General features: G+C 43.7%; 1 protein-coding gene across 1 annotated transcript in view; it reads left to right on the top strand.

Annotated features, from left to right (window-relative positions):
• The window catches only part of LOC134035195 (cadherin-7-like), a 58,557-nt gene that overhangs the window by 20,550 nt on the left and 13,561 nt on the right, over positions 1-24,446 (top strand). The window contains exons 4-9 of the mRNA XM_062480109.1: positions 6,604-6,723; positions 14,428-14,595; positions 16,783-16,970; positions 18,365-18,618; positions 20,141-20,277; positions 21,944-22,065. Of these exons, the coding sequence (XP_062336093.1) occupies positions 6,604-6,723; positions 14,428-14,595; positions 16,783-16,970; positions 18,365-18,618; positions 20,141-20,277; positions 21,944-22,065 (989 nt within the window). The remainder of the gene's footprint in view (positions 1-6,603; positions 6,724-14,427; positions 14,596-16,782; positions 16,971-18,364; positions 18,619-20,140; positions 20,278-21,943; positions 22,066-24,446) is intronic.

Below are 24,446 nucleotides of genomic sequence, written 5' to 3'. Positions count from 1 at the left end.
ACCAAACCTAGCAATCTGCCTAGCGCTTGTCGTTTATCTCTCTGTGTTCACACTTTTCTGCTCTTTTAGAAAGTTAAGAATTTCCTCGTCGCTGTTGATGTCTTCACTGTCATCTGGTTACTAAAACTCTTCGATCTCGCTCATTTTGAAGATGACATCAGCGGAGGGCAATAAGAACACGTATCAGACCGCAGATGAGGTCAATACGCGCATAGATATATATAAAGACTTAATACGCGGCTGGCATGACTACCCATTAGCCAATCAGAACGCTCGTACTGTTGTTGCAATTGAACCAATATGCTGTTCTTATTGGTTCAGAAGACGTTCTCAAAAGAGTTGTTGATATGTTGCCTTGGAGATGTAGTGACGTCACCAGTACAAGTGCAGCTGATTGCTCTGACAAGATGGCGTCTGCTCCAGATTCGCCGTGTTTGATTTGGGATCTTCCCACGTATTGTTGTAGTATATAAGAAACCAAATGTTTACTCTTTGACAGGTCAGCAAACGCTTTGTCGCCTCAATTTGTTAAAACGATTTGAACGTTTTAACAAATCTCTGCTTTCAAAGGCGTTTGCAGACCTGTTGAGGAGTAGCTAAACATTTCCAGTTTATTACAGCCATTTTTGGAAAATAAAATACAGCTTTGAGTAACCAACTTTTATACCAATTCTACTGTATTGCTTCTTAATGGAAATAAAATACTATTTTATTACCCAGGTAAATAAATTAACAGCTATTTCTTCTAAAAAACAAAAACACAACATCTATAGGCCTATAGTATTTCTATAAATGCTTAATAAGGCATAAATAGTTCACACTTTAGATTAGGTCACGCAAAAGCCTTAACTAACAGTTAGTAAATGCTTTATAACTTGCATTACTAATCAGAAGTTGCATCATTAGTAAGTCTTTATAAAATAGTTGTTAAGATATCTGCAAAGCATAGTGTACATCCTGTATTTGACTTGGCATACATTAATTAAAGACATAAGTAAATATGTTGTTAGTTATTTACTCATGCTTTATAAAGGTAATGTAAATGGTTTGTTCACCATTTGCTAATGCTTTCTATACCAGCTCATGTACCATTAACACCTTTTAAACTACTGGTTTGCAACTATATTAACAAGCTGTCTATAAAGTATGATAATGCAGTTATCAAACACCTTATGAATTGTATTATGAATAAAATACATAATTTTTAACAGTGTTTATTAATGATCAACATAGTGTTTAATAATAATCTTATTAACTATTTAATAACTTATTAGTATTGTTAATGTTTCAAAATGTTTTATAAAGGATTAACTAACTATTAGTTAACACTTTGTAAATGCCAAAAAGCGTTGACTTATTATAAAGTGTTACCGTTGGTTGTTAAGTTTTCTATGCTTTCACATTTGTTGCTATTACACATTGTGTAATTAATAGCTTTGAAGATCAACTACTTGTCCTGTTCAAACAAATACAACACCTCAAAATAGTGCCCAAACTGTGAATTCAGAGATGTTTAGATTGTTTAAATCCAACAGGACATGTTTGGAGCACCTACTGAGGTATTTCACCATGGAAACAAAAGCTTAGCTCATGCAGCTCAGGGACCCTGGGAGCCAATCCTGTCAGAATGGAAAATGTGGATTAAGGCTCCATTTAAAATGCATGTGACAATCTGCCAGGAATGGAAAAACAGCCGCCACATGCCCAGTGGCAGACAATGTCTCCCGATCTCAGGGTTAAGTGATATGACAGCAAACACATCCAGGCTCAATATTAGACACAACAAGACGGGAGGAAACATCCCGGCCCTACATCCTCCCCTCAGTACAGGATGATATAGGCAAGATGATGGGAAACTTAAGGGACATGGGTCGATCGTGGCATTTTTCAGTATCTTCGCTCATTTGAAATGAAAACCATTCCAGGCTGGAGGAGGGTGGCAGATCCAGGGAGTGCTTTGCTTGTGATTTCGGCACTGAGATCTCATAAGGATTAAAGCGCCTACAGCAAACGGATGGAGTGTGTGTGTGTGATGGGGGGGGGGGGGGGGGGGGGGGGAGTACAAGGACTCAGGCTTAAGGAACTCATGGATTAGAGTACAAGGGCTGGAGAATCTTGTGTCCAACCGGAGATGAGAGAAACTTAGCGCATCAACGCCACAGAAGAACGCCACGGGAAGCAAAGACAGAGCAGAGCCCCAGGTCGCTCTGGCGAGGTTATTTACTCAGCCCAGCCCTGTGAAGGTCTTCATCTCCAGTTGTTTGAACAACACGTGAATAATGCATGTTTCGCCTTTTTGTAAATATCTGCTCAAAGCAATTATCAGAGCGGTAAAGCACAGAGGGGTCCTGGAACCTTGTGTGCTCAATATCTCCTTTATAGATGTCTTTAAATCATTAATGGGCAAAGACCTGGACCGTTGATGAATGGCTTCAATTTAGAGGAAATCATGAATTGAATTAATTAAGTAATTAGGTGGTGCTCGTCCACACACACGGAGACCTTAAGGCCTGAGGATTTCGGAGGGCTTTTGTCTTAATCACGCTCGGGATGTCAAATAAAAGACAAGAGGGCTTGAGGACGGTTGGCTGTGTGACAACCCTGAGCCCGGGCAGACTCCTGTTCCAGGGAGGAGGACCCAGGGAGAGGATTGAGGGCTCATTACAAGAATAGGGAATGTAATGTCAACCCAAGGCCACAGCTTTTGAATTTACTACCCAGAAGTCCTCTATCCACCTGTCATTGTTCTTGTCTAATTCATGAGGCCCCCCCAGATCAAGGATGGAACAGTCGTTTAATACCGGGAGAGAAAGGGGGTGGGGGGTGTTTTGCTGAAGTTGACAGACAGACGAACTCCAGAAAGCCGTGGTAATGCGACAGTTGATTCCAATTATTATTTTCCTGTGGTTAGAAATTTGAGTTTAACTTTTTGATAGTGTGTTGATTTTGGAAATGTTCAAGTGAAGATTATGAAAGTATTGCCACCCTTGGAACAAAAGAACCCAAATCTCGAGCACAGCAGGCAATTATGAACTCTAATGGTAACAAAAAGGTGAATTTTGTCATTCACTTCCACTCAGCAAATACTGTAACTCGACTCAGAGCAATAATCCCTGCTTATCCGAAACAGAGGGGCACTGGTGTGTGAACATGCATGAATGTAATCAACTAATCATGTATGGCAGTGTTGAATACTCATCAAAGCCTTGCAAAATTGGTGAGCTTAAATGGCTTCCTTGATAGAGCTTTCTTTAAATAGGCAGTTATCAGACACAACTACATGTTGAATACTTTTTTGTTATCACGTTGAAAGTGAGTTTGTTTAAAAGTCGCTCTTCAGTGGTCTCAGACTTTGCGGACTGTTATGTACTGTATGTATGTACAGGTTTTTTGTAATAAACAATACGGTGCAGACTAAACATTAAAGCTTAAAAACAAGACATTAAATATTCTGAAAGAGATGACTAACAAGTTAAAACTTTGGAATGTGCAGAAACGAGAATTCAAAATGACAGTTGTATCTAGCGGTTTCTATCTGTGAGAACATCGCTCTCCCATTCAAATGTGATGGGGTATATTTATTTTCATTACTGTCAGATGACAATTGTTCTCCCAAGAAGCGGAATTGATTAGGAAACACTTTTTGTTGACATTCTCTGAAAATAAATGAAAATATGAAAATTTGATCAATCATAGCAATGAAGATGGACAAATAAGGAAGTGACACGGACAGGAGAAATGCTTAAGTGGAAGATGGTGCTGGAGTGGAACCGTGTAATGGATTCATATTTCAGGGTATTTATCAGTTTGAGACAAGCACAAATCCTTGATGCCTGTCTATTCTTATATTACTGTTTCTGTCGAAAACCCGGAACAATCTTCAGTTACTAAACAGCACATAAGCCACACAAAGCAGAAACACAACCACAACACAGAAACCTTGAGCTAGCCATATCCCTCATCAGAGTCCAGATTTAGTGATAACTAAATCCAGAAAATAATTTTGAGCCTTCTGTAAAACACTTTTAGATGACATACTGTGCGACAGTGAAACGCTTTTCAATACCTTACTGTAGTCAATCGTTAATCTTGATTGTTTCAAAATGTTGTATTTGAACTTGTCAGAAATGTAGGTGTTAATATAATCTAAGGCTCCACATGGAACCAAACCTGTTTAAACTTCTTCTGGTCTAAGAGGCTATTTCCTACTACCTTCAGATTCAGGGCCAAGCCTGTTAATTTTGGTTTATAGCTCCAACGGGGGGCCCTAATCTTCAATTTCCATGATCACTTCATTCTGTAAAAGCTTGTAAAATACAGCTCAAGCTAGAAAGAGGGATTTTTTTATTAGGGTGTTTGCCACAAAATAAAATATAACCTACTTATAAGACGGCACTTTCCTTTATATGCTCCAGTGTAGGCAATTGCGTAGCTTGCCTGAGTGGCTAGTTATTAAAGTGAAATATACAAACATAAAGCACCTATTCATCTGATAATGTTCCAAACAATGTTTTTATTTCAAGGTTACTTCACCAGTGATGTCTACCAAGGATAACGACACGTTTTGATAAGCAAAGGGGCGTCAGCTTTTATACGGCCGTTGACGTCAAGTCTGAGTCTTCCTTGGCTTGATTGTCTTCTTCAATCTATTAGACAGCAGGTCTTGTACTAAAACAGCTCAAGAATAGATCATCGTTTAAAAAATATTTCACAACAGAAGAAAAAGCATAGAATAGAAAAACATTTGGACTTTTTGATCAGACATTTTATTCTTGTGATCTTCGTCAGATGTTTATAAACATCACATTTCTAATAAAGTTAATTTTGGTCAACCTGTAAAATCACTTTATTAACTGTATGCACAATTGCCCGAACAGCGTATTCAGCAATTTTTTTACAATGTTTTCTCATATTAGCCAAGTAGCCAGTGGTCAGTGTCAAATGCCTCTGCTTTGCCGGGATGGTTGAAATGCACCTGTATTTTTGTATAATGTACCATGAGTATAAGCATATCACATACTAAGGCTAATACTACAACCCTCGTTTTATTCTATGGTTTTCCTTACAAAGCCTTAATGAAGGTCCTCCTAAGCCTTTGAAAAGTCTTCACAAACTATAATTCAATCCGAGTGGCAACTATGCGTTTCTATAGCCACTGCTAAACTGTGACACTGAAGCCAGGCCCTCGCTGTAATGGTTCCTTTTATTAATGCTACATGTGAATAGTCTGATTAGGTTGATTAGCAGAACTGTTCTAGGCGGGATCTCGCACGGTACTCATGCCTCCGTTCCCCCTAGGCCGCACTCTTAACCTCAATCAGATCGTCCGACATCATGCTGAGTAAATGGACGCAAACGAAAGACTTGTGGGAAAAATATTAGATTTTTTCGGGTTGGAAAAAGTCCTAATCAACAATCACTTCAAAAATCAAATCCCATTGTGCTGTGTTGATATGGCTAGAGGACAGTTTTGTATATTAGCGTAGATGAACAAGGACTGTTTTAAAGTTCTGGCTGGGGGTTGCCAGAATGCTGAATTTCAGAAAGATAATGGAACACAATAGTGAAGAACAACATACACTACTTCTAGTGCTTCCCTCGCCTTCCTGTTTAGTCAACATCCTTCACCACCCAACATCAGCTTATATTGTTCTACATTGTCCTACATAATACTATATAATTTGTCAAATTGTTCTCTGTTATGGGAGGTCTAAAACCCTCCCCACTTGTTGGGATGATGTCAATCAGTGACCGGAAAGATGAATGACACCTTAAAAGTGTTGACTAGATTTATTAGAGCGAGCTCGGATCAATCAACCATCAACATATGAGCGGAGCTAGTTCAGGCATGGCACTCGGGCAGCGCGTCATCCGCTCATTAACCACACCTGTGTAGCCAGCACAAGCCCATTGTGCCACGTCCGATAAGACGGCCTTAAAAGGCCACGCGGATACGCAAACACTCACCCCTGGTTGCTGTATGATCTGTGCTGCTGCCACCCTCCACCATCCCCTTCTCCCCCATGCTGTCTGTATGTTCTATCATCAGGGGGATTATATCTCTATTGCTCCCTGCCTCATATGTCATGTATGTATGTGTCGCATCGAGGAGGCAGGGAGTGCTTCCCTTAGATCATCCACTCCGCCAAAGTCAAACCTATTTCCATGTCATGGTTATCAATAAATGGTCAAATCTAATACGTGACTGTTTTGACTGAACTAGCACTTGGTGGTTGAATGAATGAAGTGGGTTGGTTACAGAGTGGCTAATATACACTGGAGTACAGTTTGAACATAGGTTCCATAGAATATTTCCTTACTGGGCACAGAATGTAGTCAGCATATTCGGATTCTTGAAAGGTCATACCTGACAGTATCATAACTCATTAATGCCTTGTCTAATAAGTTCTCCTCCCTTGCTCCTGTCTGTCTCTATCAAGAGAGGCCCCAAGTTATATATGGACCTTGTGTAAAGTCCCCCAGGTGACCTCTTGACCATATACAGACTAAAGCCCTTCTCACACAGAAACTGCACATCCACACTATAACTCTCACCAGGTATGATGTTGTCTTGTAAACTAAAAAGCCCCCTCTGTTTCACAGGGACCATGGTGGTCCAAGTGGCAGCCACTGACGCAGACGACCCCACCTATGGGAACAGTGCCAGAGTGGTGTACAGCATCATCCATGGCCAGCCGTACTTCTCTGTGGAGCCCAAGACTGGTAGGTGCAGCAGTGATGACCTCTAAGCAATGGATTTTTGGGGGGGTGATTCTCTTCCAGGGGAGAAGCCTGACATTCTACTTAGTCTGGTTTCTTGTATGTTTATCTCGAGGGCCACAGTGGGAGTGCACCCATTTCCAAGCCCTGTAGATAGAACTTCCAGCTTAATTATGACTCCAGGCTAGCTTCATTTCCATCCCTGATCGACAGTATTGATGTTGTGAAGTCATGTCCTGAGTTTAGAGTTTGGAGATCTAGTACTGCAGCACTGCTGTCGGTGGTTTATTAATTACAGGTCTGTTTGGCTTCTGGACATACTCAAGAACACCTGCTGAACTGTTGTCTTGACACTTTTGCATTTTTCCAAACGCAGTCAAGCTGTTTTTTAGAACCTGGCTTCTTTAGTAAAAATAATTCCCCAGAAAGCGTTGTGGTACCATTTATTGTATCTATTTATTTGTTACCTGGTTGCTATTTGAAAGCAGGGTCTTTGTTCCTTGGTGCAAAGTGTGGAAAATGCTTTTTCAAAATGCCCAAGTGCTTCTCTCCAGGTATTAAAGAAACATGAGGTTGGGAAAGAACTCTAGGGGTGATAAAAAATATGAGTTGGTTTTAAGACTCTTGGGGTGGTTGGTGTATAGTGTATGCTGGTGTGTACAGCTGTTGTCCTCCCCCCCTATATCTTCCTTCCTGGCTCATTAGCCACTGTCCCACTGCGGCTTGTCTGCCTCATGCAAAGCACTCTGAGAAGAAAACTATGAAAATACGGGCCATCCCATAATATTTGGCATATCACCGTCCTCTTCTATGGCACCTCACACACCAGAGATCTGACCACATGCTGGGGTTGTATAACAACTGTTCCGCCACTAAGACAATTACTGTGTTGCAGCATTGATGAACCATCATTGCTACACGGACCTCTTGTTGAGTGAATCTTTGAGATTATTACTCACCTGCAGATGAGTTCTCATGCACTAAACACTTTTAATAAGCTTTTAATGCTTTATATCAAGTGCACTGTATTACTATGTAATTAACTTGTGTTCCTGTCCAGTACTCTGCATAATGCAGCATAGTTACATGGCATAGACAAAGGTAAAGTGTTATTTTGTTTTGTGTTTGGGCCTGAAGTTTAAAGGCTAGGTCTACTTTTAGAATAACAGATACTAGTCACAGAAAACTTTTAACTGTATTTGAAGAAAGGCTTATGACTGACTCTTGAAACTTTATTAAAGTAAAGCCACTTCTTGTAATTATCTTAAGTTTTCCATTAGCTCATGAGTCACTATTATAATTACATAGTTCTATATGCTATTGTAGGTGGCCTTCCCATTCTGTTGATTCTTTGACTTGCAAACACATTAGTTGATAGCAGAATATCGTAGTTAGGGACTGTTTCGTCATACGGCCTGCTGTGAGGCCATTCATTATACTGATTTGAACACTTTAATGGTTCTTTTCAATGATTTTTAACTAAGTAACAGATATCAATTTAGCTCAGCAATGACCCTCAAGTGAAACCCCTTGACGTCTATACCAGCTGGAGTGAAGGTGTATGTTCATGTTAAGTGTTTCACCAGCATGTCTTCCTCACAAAGACCCATTACTCTCCCAGAGTGGCTACGCTAACTGATGAATGCTTCAAGGAACTTCTCTTCAAGGAAGCTCTTCACATACTTTTCATTTTATTAGCTGAGTAGGATTCAATAAATGATTACAGCTTAAGTGCTCAACCTGTGCTTGTTATTAGTAATGCACGTTTAGTAAGCATACCCTTCTTATGTTTACATTTTACATTTAGTCATTTAGCAGACGCTCTTATCCAGAGCGACTTACAGTAAGTCCCCCAAGTAAGTAAGTAAGTCCCCCCGAGGGGAATGTCCGGGACATTTCCCCCCCGAGGCAAGTAGGGTGAAGTGCCTTGCCCAAGGACACAACGTCATTTTGCACGGGCGGGGAATCAAACCAGCAACCTTCTGATTAATAGCCCGACTCCTTGACCGCTCAGCCATCTGACCCGCCTCATGTTTCCGATCAATTGAAAGGTGCTATGAGAAGAATGAGAATTCTAACAGTCAAACCATTGGATAATTTATTTGTCCTTTTAAATGGAAGGAGTACATAACCAATGTACTTTGTGCTACGCTTATCTTCCCATGATCCTCGATGTTCCACGTTGGAATATCGAGGAGAGACTCACTACCATACCGCACGGTCAGTTAAGTGATTGAAAAGTAGTGGGCAGGGAGCTGGACATGAGACCTGGAGTTTGGGTGTGTGGGTGTGTGGGTTGCACCCTGTCTCACATTGGTCCAGCAAGTCTCTTTACTGGGTTTCTTAATCCCAAATTGAATCCGCAAGGTGCCCTTGGGATGGATGCTTAATCCCAAATAGCTCCAATAACTTCCAGGCGGTAAACGTAATGAATAATGTTGTGAACAAAATACACAGGTTGCCCTTAGTAACCTTGTTTGCCTCCATTTTGCGATGTGGGAACTCGTGCAACAGAAGCACACATTAGTGGCGAAAGGTGAAATTACAATGTACGCACTGGTCGCTGCTTGATAATTGATGAAAAACACTGAAGAATGAAACGGTGTGTGTCATGACACACACTCAGAGGCACACACACACACATACACACAAACACAATTTTGAGGCAGATATGCCCAGTGAAGCATATCAGCCTGGATAGAAATGCCTACCTTTCCACAGACACTGCACGTCCCAAATGATGAGCGCGAGCAAAAAAAGCCTGATGCCCGAGTGAGGATTAATGATGTTTTGAGGGCTTATTTAAGACGGAGACTGCGTGTGTCTCCATGTGACGTACACGGCACTACTGAGATGACAGCCTTTCTAGATCCAGCCTCATCTCGTCTGTCTGCCTGTCACTAGAAAGGAGATAATTTAATTAAAGATAAAAACACGCTCAAATAAATTAAAAGGCCAAATCGGGTCTATTTTCCAGGTGCTCCGTCAGCTCATTGTGTATCAAGCCGAGATACCGAAGCCTGGGGACGGTGTGGACACCTGTAATCCCATTCTGATTAAGATATTGGCATGGCCTTTACAGAGCTTTACGGTGGGGTGTCGTCTAATCTGTTCAAATCAGTTTTTTTTTTTTGCTTGAACGCCACTCTTTGGAGCTGAGCGCCTCGTCCCTGGACTGGATCCTGCCTCTGCACGCTCCAGTGACTGGGAGACACTGCAGCAGTGGGCAGATAGGAAGATGACCTAACACCCTCCAGACTGGTACACTGCTCCGCTCTGTGTCTGAGGCCCTAATCAGACTGAGATAGCGTGTACAGACAGAGAAATAAATAGAGATTTGTAACGTCACTGGGTTGTTTGATATGCTTTCAAATTGTAGGATGGCTGTATTAGCTCCTTTCATTATCACATGAATCATTCAGGTCAGTTGAGATGGCACACTTCACTACTCCACTTTGTACCTTTTTCATACATTTATGCAACAGTAGCCAGCCCTGGAGAGAGGGAACTCCTTCGAGGCAAGTGTAGCACAGCCAAGTCTGAAACTTCCCAAGTTAGCTCGGCAGGTTACAATTAAGATGTTCCAAAAATTGGCTGTATTTGAAAGACGGGTCATCTTGGCAATACAAACTACCAGGTGCCAGTTATTTCTTCCTATATGGTCTGTTTCCACGGTACCACAGGATCTTGTTCTATTTAAGTGGGCCACCTGGAGGTTCAGGAAAACACACTGCTCTTGTTTAAGTGTCCATCTCCCCTCTCTACTACCTCTCGTACAGCTGCCTGGACACAACAGCCAGGGGATTTCTCCAAAGGCCCCCCCCCCCCACCCACCCACCCCCATATCCCGACACACACACTTTTATTTCCTCTTCCAAAGACAAATGTCAGGGATGTAGGCTTTAGCAGGGAGCGTGGCCCACTCGTCTGCCGCCAGCGTCGGGGAGACAGCTAGATAAATGCGTGGCTACGGCGCGTCTGCCTCCCTCGCACCGGAGGCACCGGGAGTTGCGGCGCGGCGCGGGGCCGTGCCGCACTGGCAACAGAAGGATTTTAATCATCGGCTCTCCCCAGGAATGACACCAGCGAGGCGCGGGGTACAGAGATAGAGAGCAGAGGGGGGCCAGGCACCCAGCAGACAAACAACAGCCCTGAGAACATAGCCGCACGGATTAGCCATGTCTCTCTGTGAGAAATATGTGTGCTTCTGGCCAGGCGGGGGAGAAAACACATTGCCGTTTTTTTTTCTTTTTCTTTCTTTCCTTCTTTTCTTTTTTTCTTCGGCGCCGGAATCAGGATTCATGGCATCATTAAACAAGACAATATCTCCCAGGCTCCTAACGCACAGAGCTGATATTAAATAAGTATATCAATTGTATGTGAAGCCCATCTTTGGTTAGTGGGATCATTCATTTGTCTCTCTCTCACTGCCGGATGCACACCCTCAACAACTCTTCTGCTGGCTTGATCTCAAGTTTGAGCCTGTTTAGTTGCTGGAGTTGTTGTTGTTTAAATACCAACCATTAGGCAACTTTTCTCTGGCAGCCTTTACCCGAATTTTGAAAAGACTGCTCTTTCAACCTCTCTTTCACTCTCTTGTTTTTGTCCCTATGGTGATGCTGTGTGAACTTGAAAGGAGAGAAAAGCTGTGTTCATTTTGTACCTTACCGGGATTGAGGAACCTCAGTTGGAGTGAAGAGTTGAAGCATGCTCTCTCATGCGTGTCAGTAGGAACAGGGTTCACAGGTGTCACAACAGCCGACACTGTTGATGCTCTTAAATTGGCTGCGAGGTTGCTCTGTGGAGGAAACATCTCCCTCCCAAAAAACAAGGGATGAATGGAAGGAAGGATGGATGGATGAAGGAAGGAAGGAGAGGATGGCTGCTACAGCAGTGGAGGGCTGCAGCTGCACATCCACACAGACCTACTGTAGACAGATGCTTTGATAAATCACATGAAGGGTGCTGGCTTTAAAAATAACCCCACTCCTGGCCTGACATGTTGTGACTCCTTGTCCTGAAAGAGCAAGCAGAGCAGTACGCAGGCAGCTGAGCCTTCACCCTGCATCTCAGCCCCCCTGCTGTTTATTAGCTTCAGCCATATGGAAATGACACGTTTTTGAGGACAGCGACAACACTGCTTTATTGACAGTTGTTATCCAGTAGCTGGCATGTGACAAAGGCCTTGGATAAAAAAAGGCGGACAGCTCGCTCTAATTTCTCTAATTGAACGATTTAGTTAGGCTGGCCAATAACACTTTTCAGCTTGAGGGCTTTAATGGTATTGATAAAGACAGACAGAGAGAGAAAATGAAACACTTAATAGGATGGTTTATTTTGCTAGCACAACACAGGTCTCTTGTCAAGATAACCAGGTACTTTGGCTCCTTGTTCCTCTTCAAGCATTTAGACCTCATTTAAGAGATTTATTTGTCCTTCTTTCAGGGTATCCAGTTTGTTTCAATTACAAAACCTTGTGAAAGTGTTGCCTTTTCAGCGTATTGCCTTTTGAACTGCAAATGAGTTGGTCCATTTTAGGATACGACCAGATTTTTTTCCTCTCCAAATTACATAATCTTTTGGAAATGATTCATAGCATATCTACCAAAATCCCAACATCAGAGTGGCTATGAGCCTTCTGCTCTGGATAATACAACACTCCTCTACTCACCTTTATTATCTTAGAAGAAAATGAACCTTCATCAAATCAACCAAATGCTCTATATCTTACGTGGTTACGATTACATTTATTCATTTTGATTTTATCCAAAGCAATTTCCAGGAGAAAGCTTTACAAAAGTGCATAGGTCAATGATCATAAACAACGAGATGCAATCAAAATCATTGCGGGTAGCCAAAACATGAAGCATACATTGTGAAAAGCAAATAAGTGCCAATGGGAAGAAACATAAGAGCATGTAGTTAAACAAATTGCAAATTAAACAACATGAACCTCAAAAGTGCAAGAGTGTACCTGTAGGAAAGCAAGCAACAATAATATAATTCACAGCGAGTACAAGTAGTTAAATCAGCTAACCAATAAGTGCAACAAGTCACTAATAAGTGTCACTGTGTTCCTGGAGGAAATAAAGTAACATCTGATCCAACAAATCTTTCTTAAGTATCGTTTTACTCCCGGAACAAGTGCGTCTTTAACCTTTTCTTGAAGGTGGGGAGACAGTCAGTGTCTCTGATGGAGGTGGGGAGGTGATTCCACCATTGGGGGGCCAGACAGGAGAAGAGCTTGGGTTGGGAGCGGGCGCTCTTGAGAAGTGGGAGCACCAGACGGTTGTCAGAAGAAGACCGAAGGTGGCGGGTGGGGGTGTAAGGCTGGTTAAAAAAAGAAATTTAATTTTGTCACATTTTGAGAGGAGTTACAGAAATCCCTTGGCATCCTTGACTTATAACCACACCTCTGTAAATAACCACAACTCTGTAAAGCACCAGACATGGACTACTGCAGTCAATCACCGGCTAAGTATTGTAGTAGCATATGGATCATGTATGGTGGTCCTAAATATCTGGTTGTCCTCATATTTTGCTCTGTGGACTCAGACACCCAAAAATACTAAATCTTTGCTAAGTCTTTACTGAAAAGAAATTCAACTTTGCCCATTTTGATAATGACTTTAGTCACATTCCTATTTACCAGCCAGATGGTCAATTATGGGAGTCAGGTGGCTGAGCGGTGAGGGTGTCGGACTAGTAATCCGAAGGTCGCCAGTTCGATTCCCGGTCATGCCAACTGACGTTGTGTCCTTGGGCAAGGCACTTCACCCTACTTGCCTCGGGGGAATGTCCCTGTACTTACTGTAAGTCGCTCTGGATAAGAGCGTCTGCTAAATGACTAAATGTAAATTATGATAGTTGTTTTATGGCTCCTTTTGGACTTTTTCCATTGAAAATAATCTCAGACAATAATCTCAGACCTTAAAGATCAAAACAGCTGTACATACAACTTCAATCACAGAAATCCTTACTGGGGTCCAATACAATTTTTCCTAAGATTCTGAAAAAGGATAAAAGTTAAATAGAGCAAAAACAGCTGTGATTCATTTTGACAGGAACTCTGATTTGTATTGTGAGTTATTTAATGGGTAATCCTTCATGTTCTGCAGGACTCCCCAATAAGTGCTTTTAATGAATGAAACAGAAATGTGTTGTAAGCCATTAACTCTGAAAGCAACAGCAATTCCACAAGAGGGATAAGGACAATTTATTGCATAAACGCTTTGTAGTAATTTAGTGGGATTATTTTGATTGCCATCTTTTGAATTGGGGAGATAACATTTTGATTTCCTTTTCATTAGTTGGGATATTATTTCAAAAGCAATCAAAGAAGTGTGTGTGTGTGCATGTAAATGGGTGTGTTTACTTCTCTCTAACTTAACAAGATTTATTTCTCTCTATCACTCTCTCCCTGTTCTTCCTCTCTCTCTCTCTCTCTCTCTCTCTCTCTCTCTCTCTCTCTCTCTCTCTCTCTCTCTCTGTCTCTCTCTCTGTCTCTCTCTCTCTCTCTCTCTCTCTCTCTCTCTCTCTCTCTCTCTCTCTCTCTCTCTCTCTCTCTCTCTCTCTCTCTCTCTCTCTCTGTCTCTCTCTGTCTCCCTCTCTCTCTGTCTCTCTCTCTCTCTATCGTTGTCTCCCTCTCTCTCTCGTTATCTCTCTCTCTCGTTATCTCTCTCTCTCGTTATCTCTCTCTCTCTCCAGGCATAATCAGGACAGCTCTGCCCAACATGGATCGTGAGACCCGGGACCAGTATGTTCTAGTCATCCAGGCCAAGGACATGGTGGGGCAGATGGGTGGTCTGTCGGGCACGACCTCCGTCACTGTCACACTCACAGATGTCAATGACAACCCACCACGCTTCTCACACAGTAAGATCCAGACATTTACAGTATTACCCTCTCTCCTCCTCATTAGGCCTTTTGCTGTCTCTCTCTCTCTCTGTCTCTCTCTCTCTCTGTCTCTCTCTCTCTCTCTCACTCTCCCCCCCATTAGCTCTTTGGTCTATGTGTTTGTCTGTGTGTGCATGCAAGTCTGTTCGTCTGTCTGTCTGTTCATCTGTCTGTCTGCCTGTCTATATGTCTATCCGTCACTATGGTTTCTCAGATTCCTGTGGACCTCATCTGACTGTTCACTCTAACTGACCTTGACAAGAGGTTGTCAGGAAGCTTTGACAAGAAGTAGACAGCATACATGCACTACATGGTATGAGGAGCACATGTATCGTTAGAGCAAGACTAAACCACCAATCAAACACAGTTCATCCTTTGAAGTGTGCCCTATGTGTAATATCCCCTTCAACCCTTCAACCTTTTTCCAATCTTATCTATTTGCTGGAGTGTTTTCAGCACTTTTTCCATGGGTAGACTTTCAATGCAGTCACCCAGGGGTGTATGCACCTCTGCCCCCACCCACCCGCCCACTTCCCTCATCGCCCAACCACCCACACCCCCACCCCCTCCCCACAGTATCTTCCCCTTGCCCCCTCTCATGGTCAGAGAGGGGTGGCAGCAGTGCAGGTGGATAAGCTAGGATCAATCAGGCTACTTTTTTTGTCATCAGCCTATTTCACGGACTGCTAATGGGTTCCAGGGCTGGCTTGGGGATTCAAAGGGGCGAGGTGCTTCCCATGATAATCGCTTTACTACTGATAGCCCTCACTGAACAACCGACCTGCTGCTGCCTCTCTCCCTGCCTCTCTTCCTGCCTCTCTTCCTGCCTCTCTTCCTGCCTCTTTCTATCTGGCTTCTTCCGAGACCTATCTTCTTTCCTCCCTGTCTCCCTGCATCCTCCCTCCTTCCCAACCTGCCTTTCTGTCTCCCTGCCTCCCTGCCTCTCTCTCTCCATCCCTCTCTCCTTCCTTGCCTGTCTGCCTGCCTGCCTGCAGCACTCACCGCTGGACTGCATTGAAGTCAAGTCAATTTGCAGGACCCCGGGGGGTGAGGCAGGTTCAACGTTTTGCACAACAAGTCGTCAATGATGCTTTAACCCAGCACCATCACGCTGGGAAGAAAGAGGCTTTAGAAGAGTGCAGCCCCCGATGCATCTCTCTCCCCCCCCCCTCCACCGTCCTTACGGGGTTATAGGTCAGAATCGATAGAGCATTACAGTGCATCTCAACTGATAGACTGTAGTGGCGATATAACTTTCTCTCCCTCTTTTTCTCTTTCTATCTCTCGGATGAAAGGATAGAGAAGGAAAGACAAGGGTGAGGGCATGGGGGGGGGTGAAGGGGGAGAGAACGGAATTGGGGGGGAAGAAGACAAGCGCACAGGTTGAAAATAGAGGTTGGAAAGCAATTTTTGGGGGAGGTGTAGGGTGGGGTCCGGGGGGTCTTTTAAGGAACCGCTATTCCACGGCGAATTAAAAAGCCATTACAGAGATTACACGGACGCAAACAGTGTCAGGCTCATTAGCATTTAGACGGCGAGGGAGGGATCTACTGGGGTGGGGAACACGGAACATTCTAGTAATGAGCTTCACCATGATGATTGGGAAGATTATGATTATGAATATGATTCCTTTATTCTTATGAGAGGGCTTTAACATCAGAAGGTGCAGACAAAAGCTGTGGGAACATTTGGTCATTTTTTTGTTGCGTTTAATAGAATCTTACAGTGGACATTTCATCCAATGAAACATTATTACTCTGGAATCATTGATTTGTATTCTTCTTGGTCTAAAATATATTCCATGGATATTCATATTATTCCGAGAATTTTCAGGGGCGCTCAGATAGTGTTCATTTGGATGTGAATGCATACCATTGTCACTAAAACTAAATTGTACTAAAAGCTGATTCAAAAGGTTGTTAAAAAGATGCTGAATTACAGTTGTCATTGAATTATGGAACGTCTCACACGTTTTTTACTGTATATACTTTTATTATTAATCTAATTTCTGTTTAGTTCTTTTGGAAGAGATACAGCTCTTGTCACTTACATCTGTCCCCAAGTGTGTATGGCAATGTAACACTGAATTCTGAGAGAGCTGCTGAACATAGCTGAGGTGTATGAATCTGTAACTTCAATCTCTTTTTCTCCTCTCCTCTCCTTCAGAGAGCTACCAGTACACAGTACAGGAGTCCCTCCCCGTGGCGTCCGTGGTGGCAAAGATCAAGGCGGTGGACGCAGACATCGGCAGTAATGCTGAGATGGACTACAAGATAACGGACGGCGACGGCCCAGGCTTGTTCAACATCACCACGGACGAGGACACCCAGGAAGGAGTCATCCTTCTCCTCAGGGTACAAACACATTTTCCTTCCACATCTGTCACACCTCCTCTCTAGTTCTTCAGTCTCCTGTGGGCGAGCGACAGGGGCCACACCCTGGACTGAGAAAGGAACCAACACACTTCTGGAGTTGCATTGATTCTGTGTGAATGTGTGGTGTCCAGTCAATAATTTCTACTGGTGCTGGTAATCCATTTAAAAAAAAAAAGTTTTTCTGTTGTTGCTTCTTGTTTTTCAAAGGGTTGGACCGGTCTTCTCAGTGTTTTGACATTTTGTTCTCCTCAGTTGAGAGACTATTGTTAGCTATCTGCCACTATTGGGAGTCAGGTGGCTGAGCGGTGAGGGAATCGGGCTAGTAATCAGAAGGTTGCTAGTTCGATTCCCGGCTATGCCAACCAAATGACGTTGTGTCCTTGGGCAAGGCACTTCACCCTACCTGCCTCGGGGGAATGTCCCTGTACTTACTGTAAGTCGCTCTGGTTAAGAGCATCTGCTAAATGACTAAATGTAAATGTATTGTCAAGGAAAACATAGCATCTATTGTGTGTTTACTGAACTGCTGCTTAGTCCCTAACTTTACAACAGAGAGGCTAGTCTCAGACAATGAATGTGTCACAATGTTCTTCTGCATTGGCCACAAAATTCAAGAGTCCAATAATCCAAACACATATGAACATTTTATGTCAACACTTTCTCAAAAAATGCCTTTGACAATAATGTGTGCCTTTTGTTGCAATCAATAGTTTGCCTTCACACCACCACAGTAAGTCAATATAAAAATGTCTGGATGAAAGATGTCTTTGGTGGGTTCTGATCATGTGCAAGTCAAGGTTACCTAGAAGCTTTGGATTCTACAGTCAACATCATTTTTATTTGTTCATATATATTTTTCTTTCTGTTTTAAAGTGTGAGTGCATCTCTAGACCACGAAAATGCTAAACACACAGACGTGCTTTTATGACATTGTCAAATCAAATCAAATTTATTTGTATAGCCCTTTTTACACGCAAGCATGTCACAGAGGGCTTCACATATGCCCATAGAACTGCCCCTCATTGTCCTTCCAGTCTACTGCAAATAGTGCCATTAAGCTGCACTCTGAACTGTCCAATCAGTGGGTAGCATAATGGGAAGTCAGTGAATGGATCGCTTGGGAGCCAATCATGTCCTCCCTTACGCTTTCATTTGATCAGGTATAAATATTCCTCCAGGGACAGTTGTGAGCTTTTATGGGCCCCTTAATGATCTTTGCGTATAACAATATAGAGACAATGGATCCAAAAAGGTTATATATGGTGAAGAATCTTCTATTGTCTTAAAACTCTATATGTGGCTGAGGGAAAAAAGCTAGCTGTTGTTGACACACGACTCTTTTCTCTACCCCCCCATCTCAACGCTGTTTGCAGCCATTAGACTTCGAGACAAAGAGCAGCTTCTCCCTCCGTGTCGAGGCCACCAACCGGCACATCAACACCAACTTCCTGACCGCGGGTCCATTTAGCGACACCGCCACCGTCAAGGTGATCGTCGAAGATGTGAATGAGCCACCACTCTTCTCCTCACCACTCAGTAAGATGGTGGTATCTGAGGATGCCAGAGTGGGAACATCCATCGGGAGGGTGTCTGCTCATGACCCCGACAACTCCAACAGTGCCATCAGGTAATCACTGTACTTCAGGACTTGTGGAGTAACTCACCATTACAGGCACCATCTCTCTGTTGTAACTGTTATTTTGATCTGAAGTGCCTGACTTAATGTTTTGTCAAACAATCTAGAGGCAGTTGACTTTCCTTCAGCATAGTGGCCTAAGCAAAACATTCTACCTGTATACTAGCCCCCTATACTTTTCTACTATGTGCTCTTGACAAAAGACACCACCACTTGGAGAAGTACTACTCAGAACGCTAATTTGCTTATATTCAGGCTTTTCTTTTCATCCATAAGTGGATTTGTTCGTTTAACAGCGCCATGGCAGTTAGAGTTATCTACAAAACACCGAGACAGACAGCCCAGATCCCTAGATCCCTCGGTGACTGCCATGAACCCAGGCCAGATGGTGTGTGTATTCTGAGCACTGCAACATGAGCAAAAGTGAAATGCCATCTTCAACAGGAACAGAGCCTCCTGAGGGTCAATACTCACAACTTGTGCTTTGGCATTTCAACCACAAAACAAGCCTTCCAAGAGGCAATATGTGGAGTGTCTTTCACAAGACTCTTGCCCATTATGCATTAATTGAAAGAATATTGGGGCTGTATTCACGCCTGGACCGTGCGGATTATTCGTAATCTTAATCAGAAAATCAAATTACTCCACCATTGTGGTTGCAAATTGCTTCTTTTTCCTGTCGTTCCCTGCTATCAGCTTCTGCAGTTCATGCCTTTACTTCTGTTGAAATTAACATTATTGTGGAACTAATATGCAACCCTGAGTCAAATTACATTGAATAATACCCCTTGGATATAGGCTAATTGAAGATGTCATTTTATCCACAGAAATGCGAGCCACGCAGTGCCTAAATGGTGTTTGTTTTGTATTCAGGAACTTATAAAAGTGGATGTAGATCAGTTTCCATCACAATTAAAAGTTTTTTTCCCTGACAACCCACACACATTCTGCTAATCTGAAATGAAATAATGACACTGAATATTAGGTTGCACCTGGACTTGATGATGATGAGATAATAGCCCGAGAAACTAGCAGGAATCAGAAATGATAGAGAATAAACCATGATGGTGCATGTTAATACAATCCACTAATGGTGCTGATGAACTGGATCCAAAAATGTTCTCCACATTGTATATTTGGCTCATGTTTTAAAGGATAAAAGGGGTTATTGATCTAAATATTGTTCAGAAGGTGATTCTGGGATTATTAAATCAATAGTTTTGTGCTCAAGCCAAATATTTCATACACTCACACACAAAAAAGAACACGTTCTTTAAGTTCTCTGATAACACTGGCTTACTTTCAGTTGAACCATTTTTTTTTTTTAATATATAACCCCTTATTAGTTGTGCCTTTTTGTATAGAACCTTTGTTTGATTAGGCGGTTCTGCTTGCGACTCCAAATACATTGACATTAGTTTTTTCGAGGGTTATGTATTCTGTGGAACCCTTCATGATTCTACGGTAGAACCCAGTTTTGATGCTGACATGGTGTCTCTCCATCCTTCTCCAGGTACTCAATAGACAGGAACACAGACTTGGAGCGGTTCTTCAATGTGGACGCGCTCAGCGGGGTCATTAGCACTGCCAAACTCCTGGACAGAGAAGTCAACTCAGTCCACAACATAACCATCTTTGCAATGGAAAGCCGTAAGTCCAGAACAATCTGTCGGCCCTTTTCAATACATGAACCGGAGAGCGAACGATCACTCTTCTCGCCCTCGGCCCTAGTCACAGTTGTCAAGTTGTGACTCCTCTGTGTCATCTGGTCTGGATGATTCCAGTCTCCTCATCCTGTCATAAAGACAACTCAGTGTCCCATCCTCCCATCCCTCTGTCCCTCTGTCACCCCCCCCACTCCCCCCACCTCAGTGCTTACATTAATACGGGCAGGCGTGCGCCCAGGCATGGGGGTCATGCGGGGGCTGCTGGGGAATGTTAATTTGGAGGGGGAGGGAGAGGGGAGGTCGCCCTGACCTCCGGGTCTCCCTGAGCCGTAGTGTGTGCTAGGTTGGGAGGTGCTGACTAAGGCCGGGCCAGCTCACCCATTGGTGAACTATGCTAATGTGACGTGGCAAGGTGTCGCCGTGTTTCGCCTTTGACTCAACCCTTCTCCGCTTCAAGGACAAAGACTGCTCCTCTCTGTGTCTCTCCCCCACCGTGTTATTTGACAGCCATGCAAGCACACATGTCGCTACCCAGACCATAAACACTCCAGGCACCTCAGTGTGCGTTAGAAAGGGCCTAATGTCGCAAGATCATCGATTCCCCTTCAATGCCTGTCTATTGGTCTAAATTAAGTCTTGTTTGTACCATGAGGTAAATGTCACAGCACATAGATCTCTCATCATCACAAATAGTCCTCTGCTCTATTTTGTTCTTGCATTTCAAGTAGGATACAACTCTTAAAGATTCTTCAGAGAATGGTACGCTTGAATCTTCCGTAATGACTATGTGGAATGTAGCTGTCATTCACAGACGAGGTCTGGCCTCTGACACACACAGTGACACTTCTATTCTCAGCGAGCAACTTTAAGGTCCAGAAAGTACACAGCCGTTTTCCTCCGCTCCGAAGTCATATTTATAGAAAATTGGCTTTTAATGTTCCTAAAGAGGGCATGAAGGGAGAGAGAGACGAAGAGATAGAGAAAAGGACAAATATAGACATTGCTGCTGACAGAGGGATGTTGTGCACTTGCGCTGTGGACGCTCAGATTTCACCTCTTCTTCCTCGAGACCCCATGCCAACCACAACAAGCCTATGCCCTGGGGGCGTCACGCGGGCTTTTTATTATCGTCAAATCAGCCACCCCCGAATGTCAGCGACGCGTCAGTCCTCGTCAGGCAAGGCAGGGACGCCAGGCCAAATCATCGTCCTGTCCTCCCAGATGAAGCTGCAGCCATTTTGGCCATCACTGTATGTGAGCCAGGGTGTCCAGCCCCCAGGGTGCTGGATGGCTTGTTCTACACGGGCAGCTTCTATGCCGCATCAACCAGGCGACGGTTCTAATGAGCTGCCTGATCACTTTGGCTCCTCGCTCCCAGGCCCGCCAGCTGATAGCAGAGAACATTGCATATTCCATCAGAGCAGCAGTTTTGGCTTAATTTGCCTCGTTTCGCACAACCTTTGTGATTAATTAAAAAGGCATGAGGAAGATCAATATCCCGGAGAATGGATGAGCACAAACAAGAAGTTAAGTCAGGGGACGTTTTTTTATTGGGAAATTGGCTAAAATGCACTGATATGAGCATGTCTCTCTCTGGCTCTCTCCGTCTACCTCTCCTCCTCCTCTCTCTCTTTCCATCTCTTTTTCAGAGGATCCAACCCAAATTGGAAAAGGTGTTGCTGTTATTACTGTACTGGACATAAATGACAACGCCCCTGTGTTCGCCATAGAATATCAGACCATTCTCTGTGAGAATGCCATTCCAGGGCAGGTAAGAGGCTGTCTGTCTTATCCAATATGGTGGCGGGGGGACGAGGTGCTGGGGGATGGGGGGCTGGGGGGCTGGTAAGAGGCTGTTTCCTATTATCCAGTATGGTGTTGGGGGGAGGGGGTGTAATGGGGTGGTGGGTTTATACTGCATTCACAAACATTACTGCTGCACTTTTCATTTTCATCCTCCACAATGACCAAGATTTATTATCCTGAGAGTTTTCTCCCCCACCTCCAAGGAGCTCTGCCCTACTCTGCAAAAAATCTCTGAAAGTTTGTCGCTCGCCTTTATCCGAGTATGATGCCAGAGTTTCAGGCCACCTTATATGGTCTTAAATAGCTTGTGATTTCTCTCCTGTGCTGGAGGTCATGTCAGGGAGACAGAGTCATTTGTTTGAGCCACGTAGCGCAGATCAAATTGCAGGTATCATCTGTGTTCGTACACCTCGTTGGAGATGGTTCCCCCTCATCTCTGCCAGATGAATTAATGTCTGTGTTTGAATTTCCCTGTGGCTCGACTCCACAATGCTATCACACACCAACATGATATTTCATGGCAGGGTGGCATTGGGTGTCTGCCCTGGTCTGATTCCCTATTCGCGGAGTGTGTGTAATTAGCAGATCTGTGTGCTGGGCACTGGGGCGGAAAATGCATCACAACAGCGTACGAGCCGAACGAGGAGGAGAGAGAAGAAGGCGCTCGCAATTCAGGTCCTGTAAAGCGAGGCGTGTCAGGGCTCCCATGAGATGCGCCCCTCCTTCTCCCCCCCTGTGTTTAGCACTTGGCCTCATCATCGCTGCATGACTCGTGCGTCCTCTCTGCCTATTTGTCTGCTCCTGGCATCTGGAAAACACAATGAGACGCAGCACGGAATAACCACAATTGATCAGGATGATGCATTTGTATTGGAAATTGGAAATCAGGGCCCCTTTTAAGTGTGTTATTTTCCAACTGCCCCTCTTTGTTGTTAGTCATCTTGTTCACGGAAGGCCGCACCTGAAAAGCTACATGATTTCATCTGCGAAATGAGGGTGTTTTCAGGCGGCCATGTTTCTTCTGAGCCGCAGGTGAGGAGGCAGAATGGAGGTTCTGCTCCTCTGGACCTCACGGGGACTCATCTTGACTTGATTTTGCCTTCAGCTTGGTCATTTTCACTGCAGGGGGGTGGTGCTCTGGTGTTTAAACTTCTGCCTCCAGGCTCCCAGAAAAAAACATCTAGTTTAGCCAGCATTCAAAGCCATAAACTGTGGACTCCAACTCTGTAGACCTTTACAATGGATTACCCGTGTGGAGTGTGTCTGTGTGTGATGTGTGCATGTGTATGTGTGTACAATATTCGGCAACACTCCACAAATGAGGATTTTTTATATTTTGTTGTTTCCATCTCGTTACCCCGGTTGTGTTTCTAGAAGTCTGTACCTTTTATAGGTGCCTCGCATCACTGTCCTACCCTTTTATCTTCTGCTTTTAATAGAGAGCTCTCGGCTGCTCTTTTAACCCAGCCAGTATATCATATACATATGTCCTTGTCACTTGTTACATGGTGAAATTGGTTTGCTTTTACACACTATCATCTCCTTCACCGGGGTCAAGAGGGTGAAGTTGTAAACCCTAGCGACAGAATCTCCTCTGAAGGGAGCTGACGATGGTTCCACACACGCGTCGCTGGGAGAGATGCTTTGTGAGAAGGGCGCCTGCAGGTCTGAACTTCCTGGGTTGTTGGACCCAACTCTAGGTAGTATGGTGAAGTCACATGCCGAGCTTAGAATCAAAAGGGTGAAACATTCCTTCCACTCCAAGAATTCTATTCTTTCATAATACTACCACGGTGATGGAATCAGTTTGTTTCATAACCGCCGTCTTGGATATTTCGTAAGTTCCAAAACTGGGTTTATCAAGATACGACATGACTGTCGGAGTCAGGTGGCTGAGCGGTGAGGGAGTCGGGCTAGTAATCAGAAGGTTGCTGGTTCGATTCCCGGCCGTGCAAAAATGAAGTTGTGTCCTTGGGCAAGGCACTTCACCCTACTTGCCTCGGCGGAATGTCCCTGTACTTACTGTGAGTCGCTTTGTATAAGACAGTCTGCTAAATGACTAAATGTGTCTGAATGAGTCATGAAGGACAAGACTACCAGACATCTGTCCTTCCTCTTCACATCATACTCTGAACCCCTGTGCAACACTGTCGACCACACACATGACGGTCAGTCTGCTTAAGATACTGCCTTCTTTCGCCTGTGGCGCTATGTAAATGTACACCTAATAAACACTCAGACACATTCAAGAAACAGAGCAATAAAAGAGTTGCCATTTTGAGTGCAAAAACAGCATTTGAATAACAACTATACATCAACTGGTAGAATGGATGGACAGGGTGAGGC

Source organism: Osmerus eperlanus, chromosome 15, assembly GCF_963692335.1.
Source record: "Osmerus eperlanus chromosome 15, fOsmEpe2.1, whole genome shotgun sequence".
Taxonomy (NCBI): domain Eukaryota; kingdom Metazoa; phylum Chordata; class Actinopteri; order Osmeriformes; family Osmeridae; genus Osmerus; species Osmerus eperlanus.
Note: the sequence above shows the minus strand (reverse complement) of the source record. Positions and strands in the feature narration are given on the sequence as shown.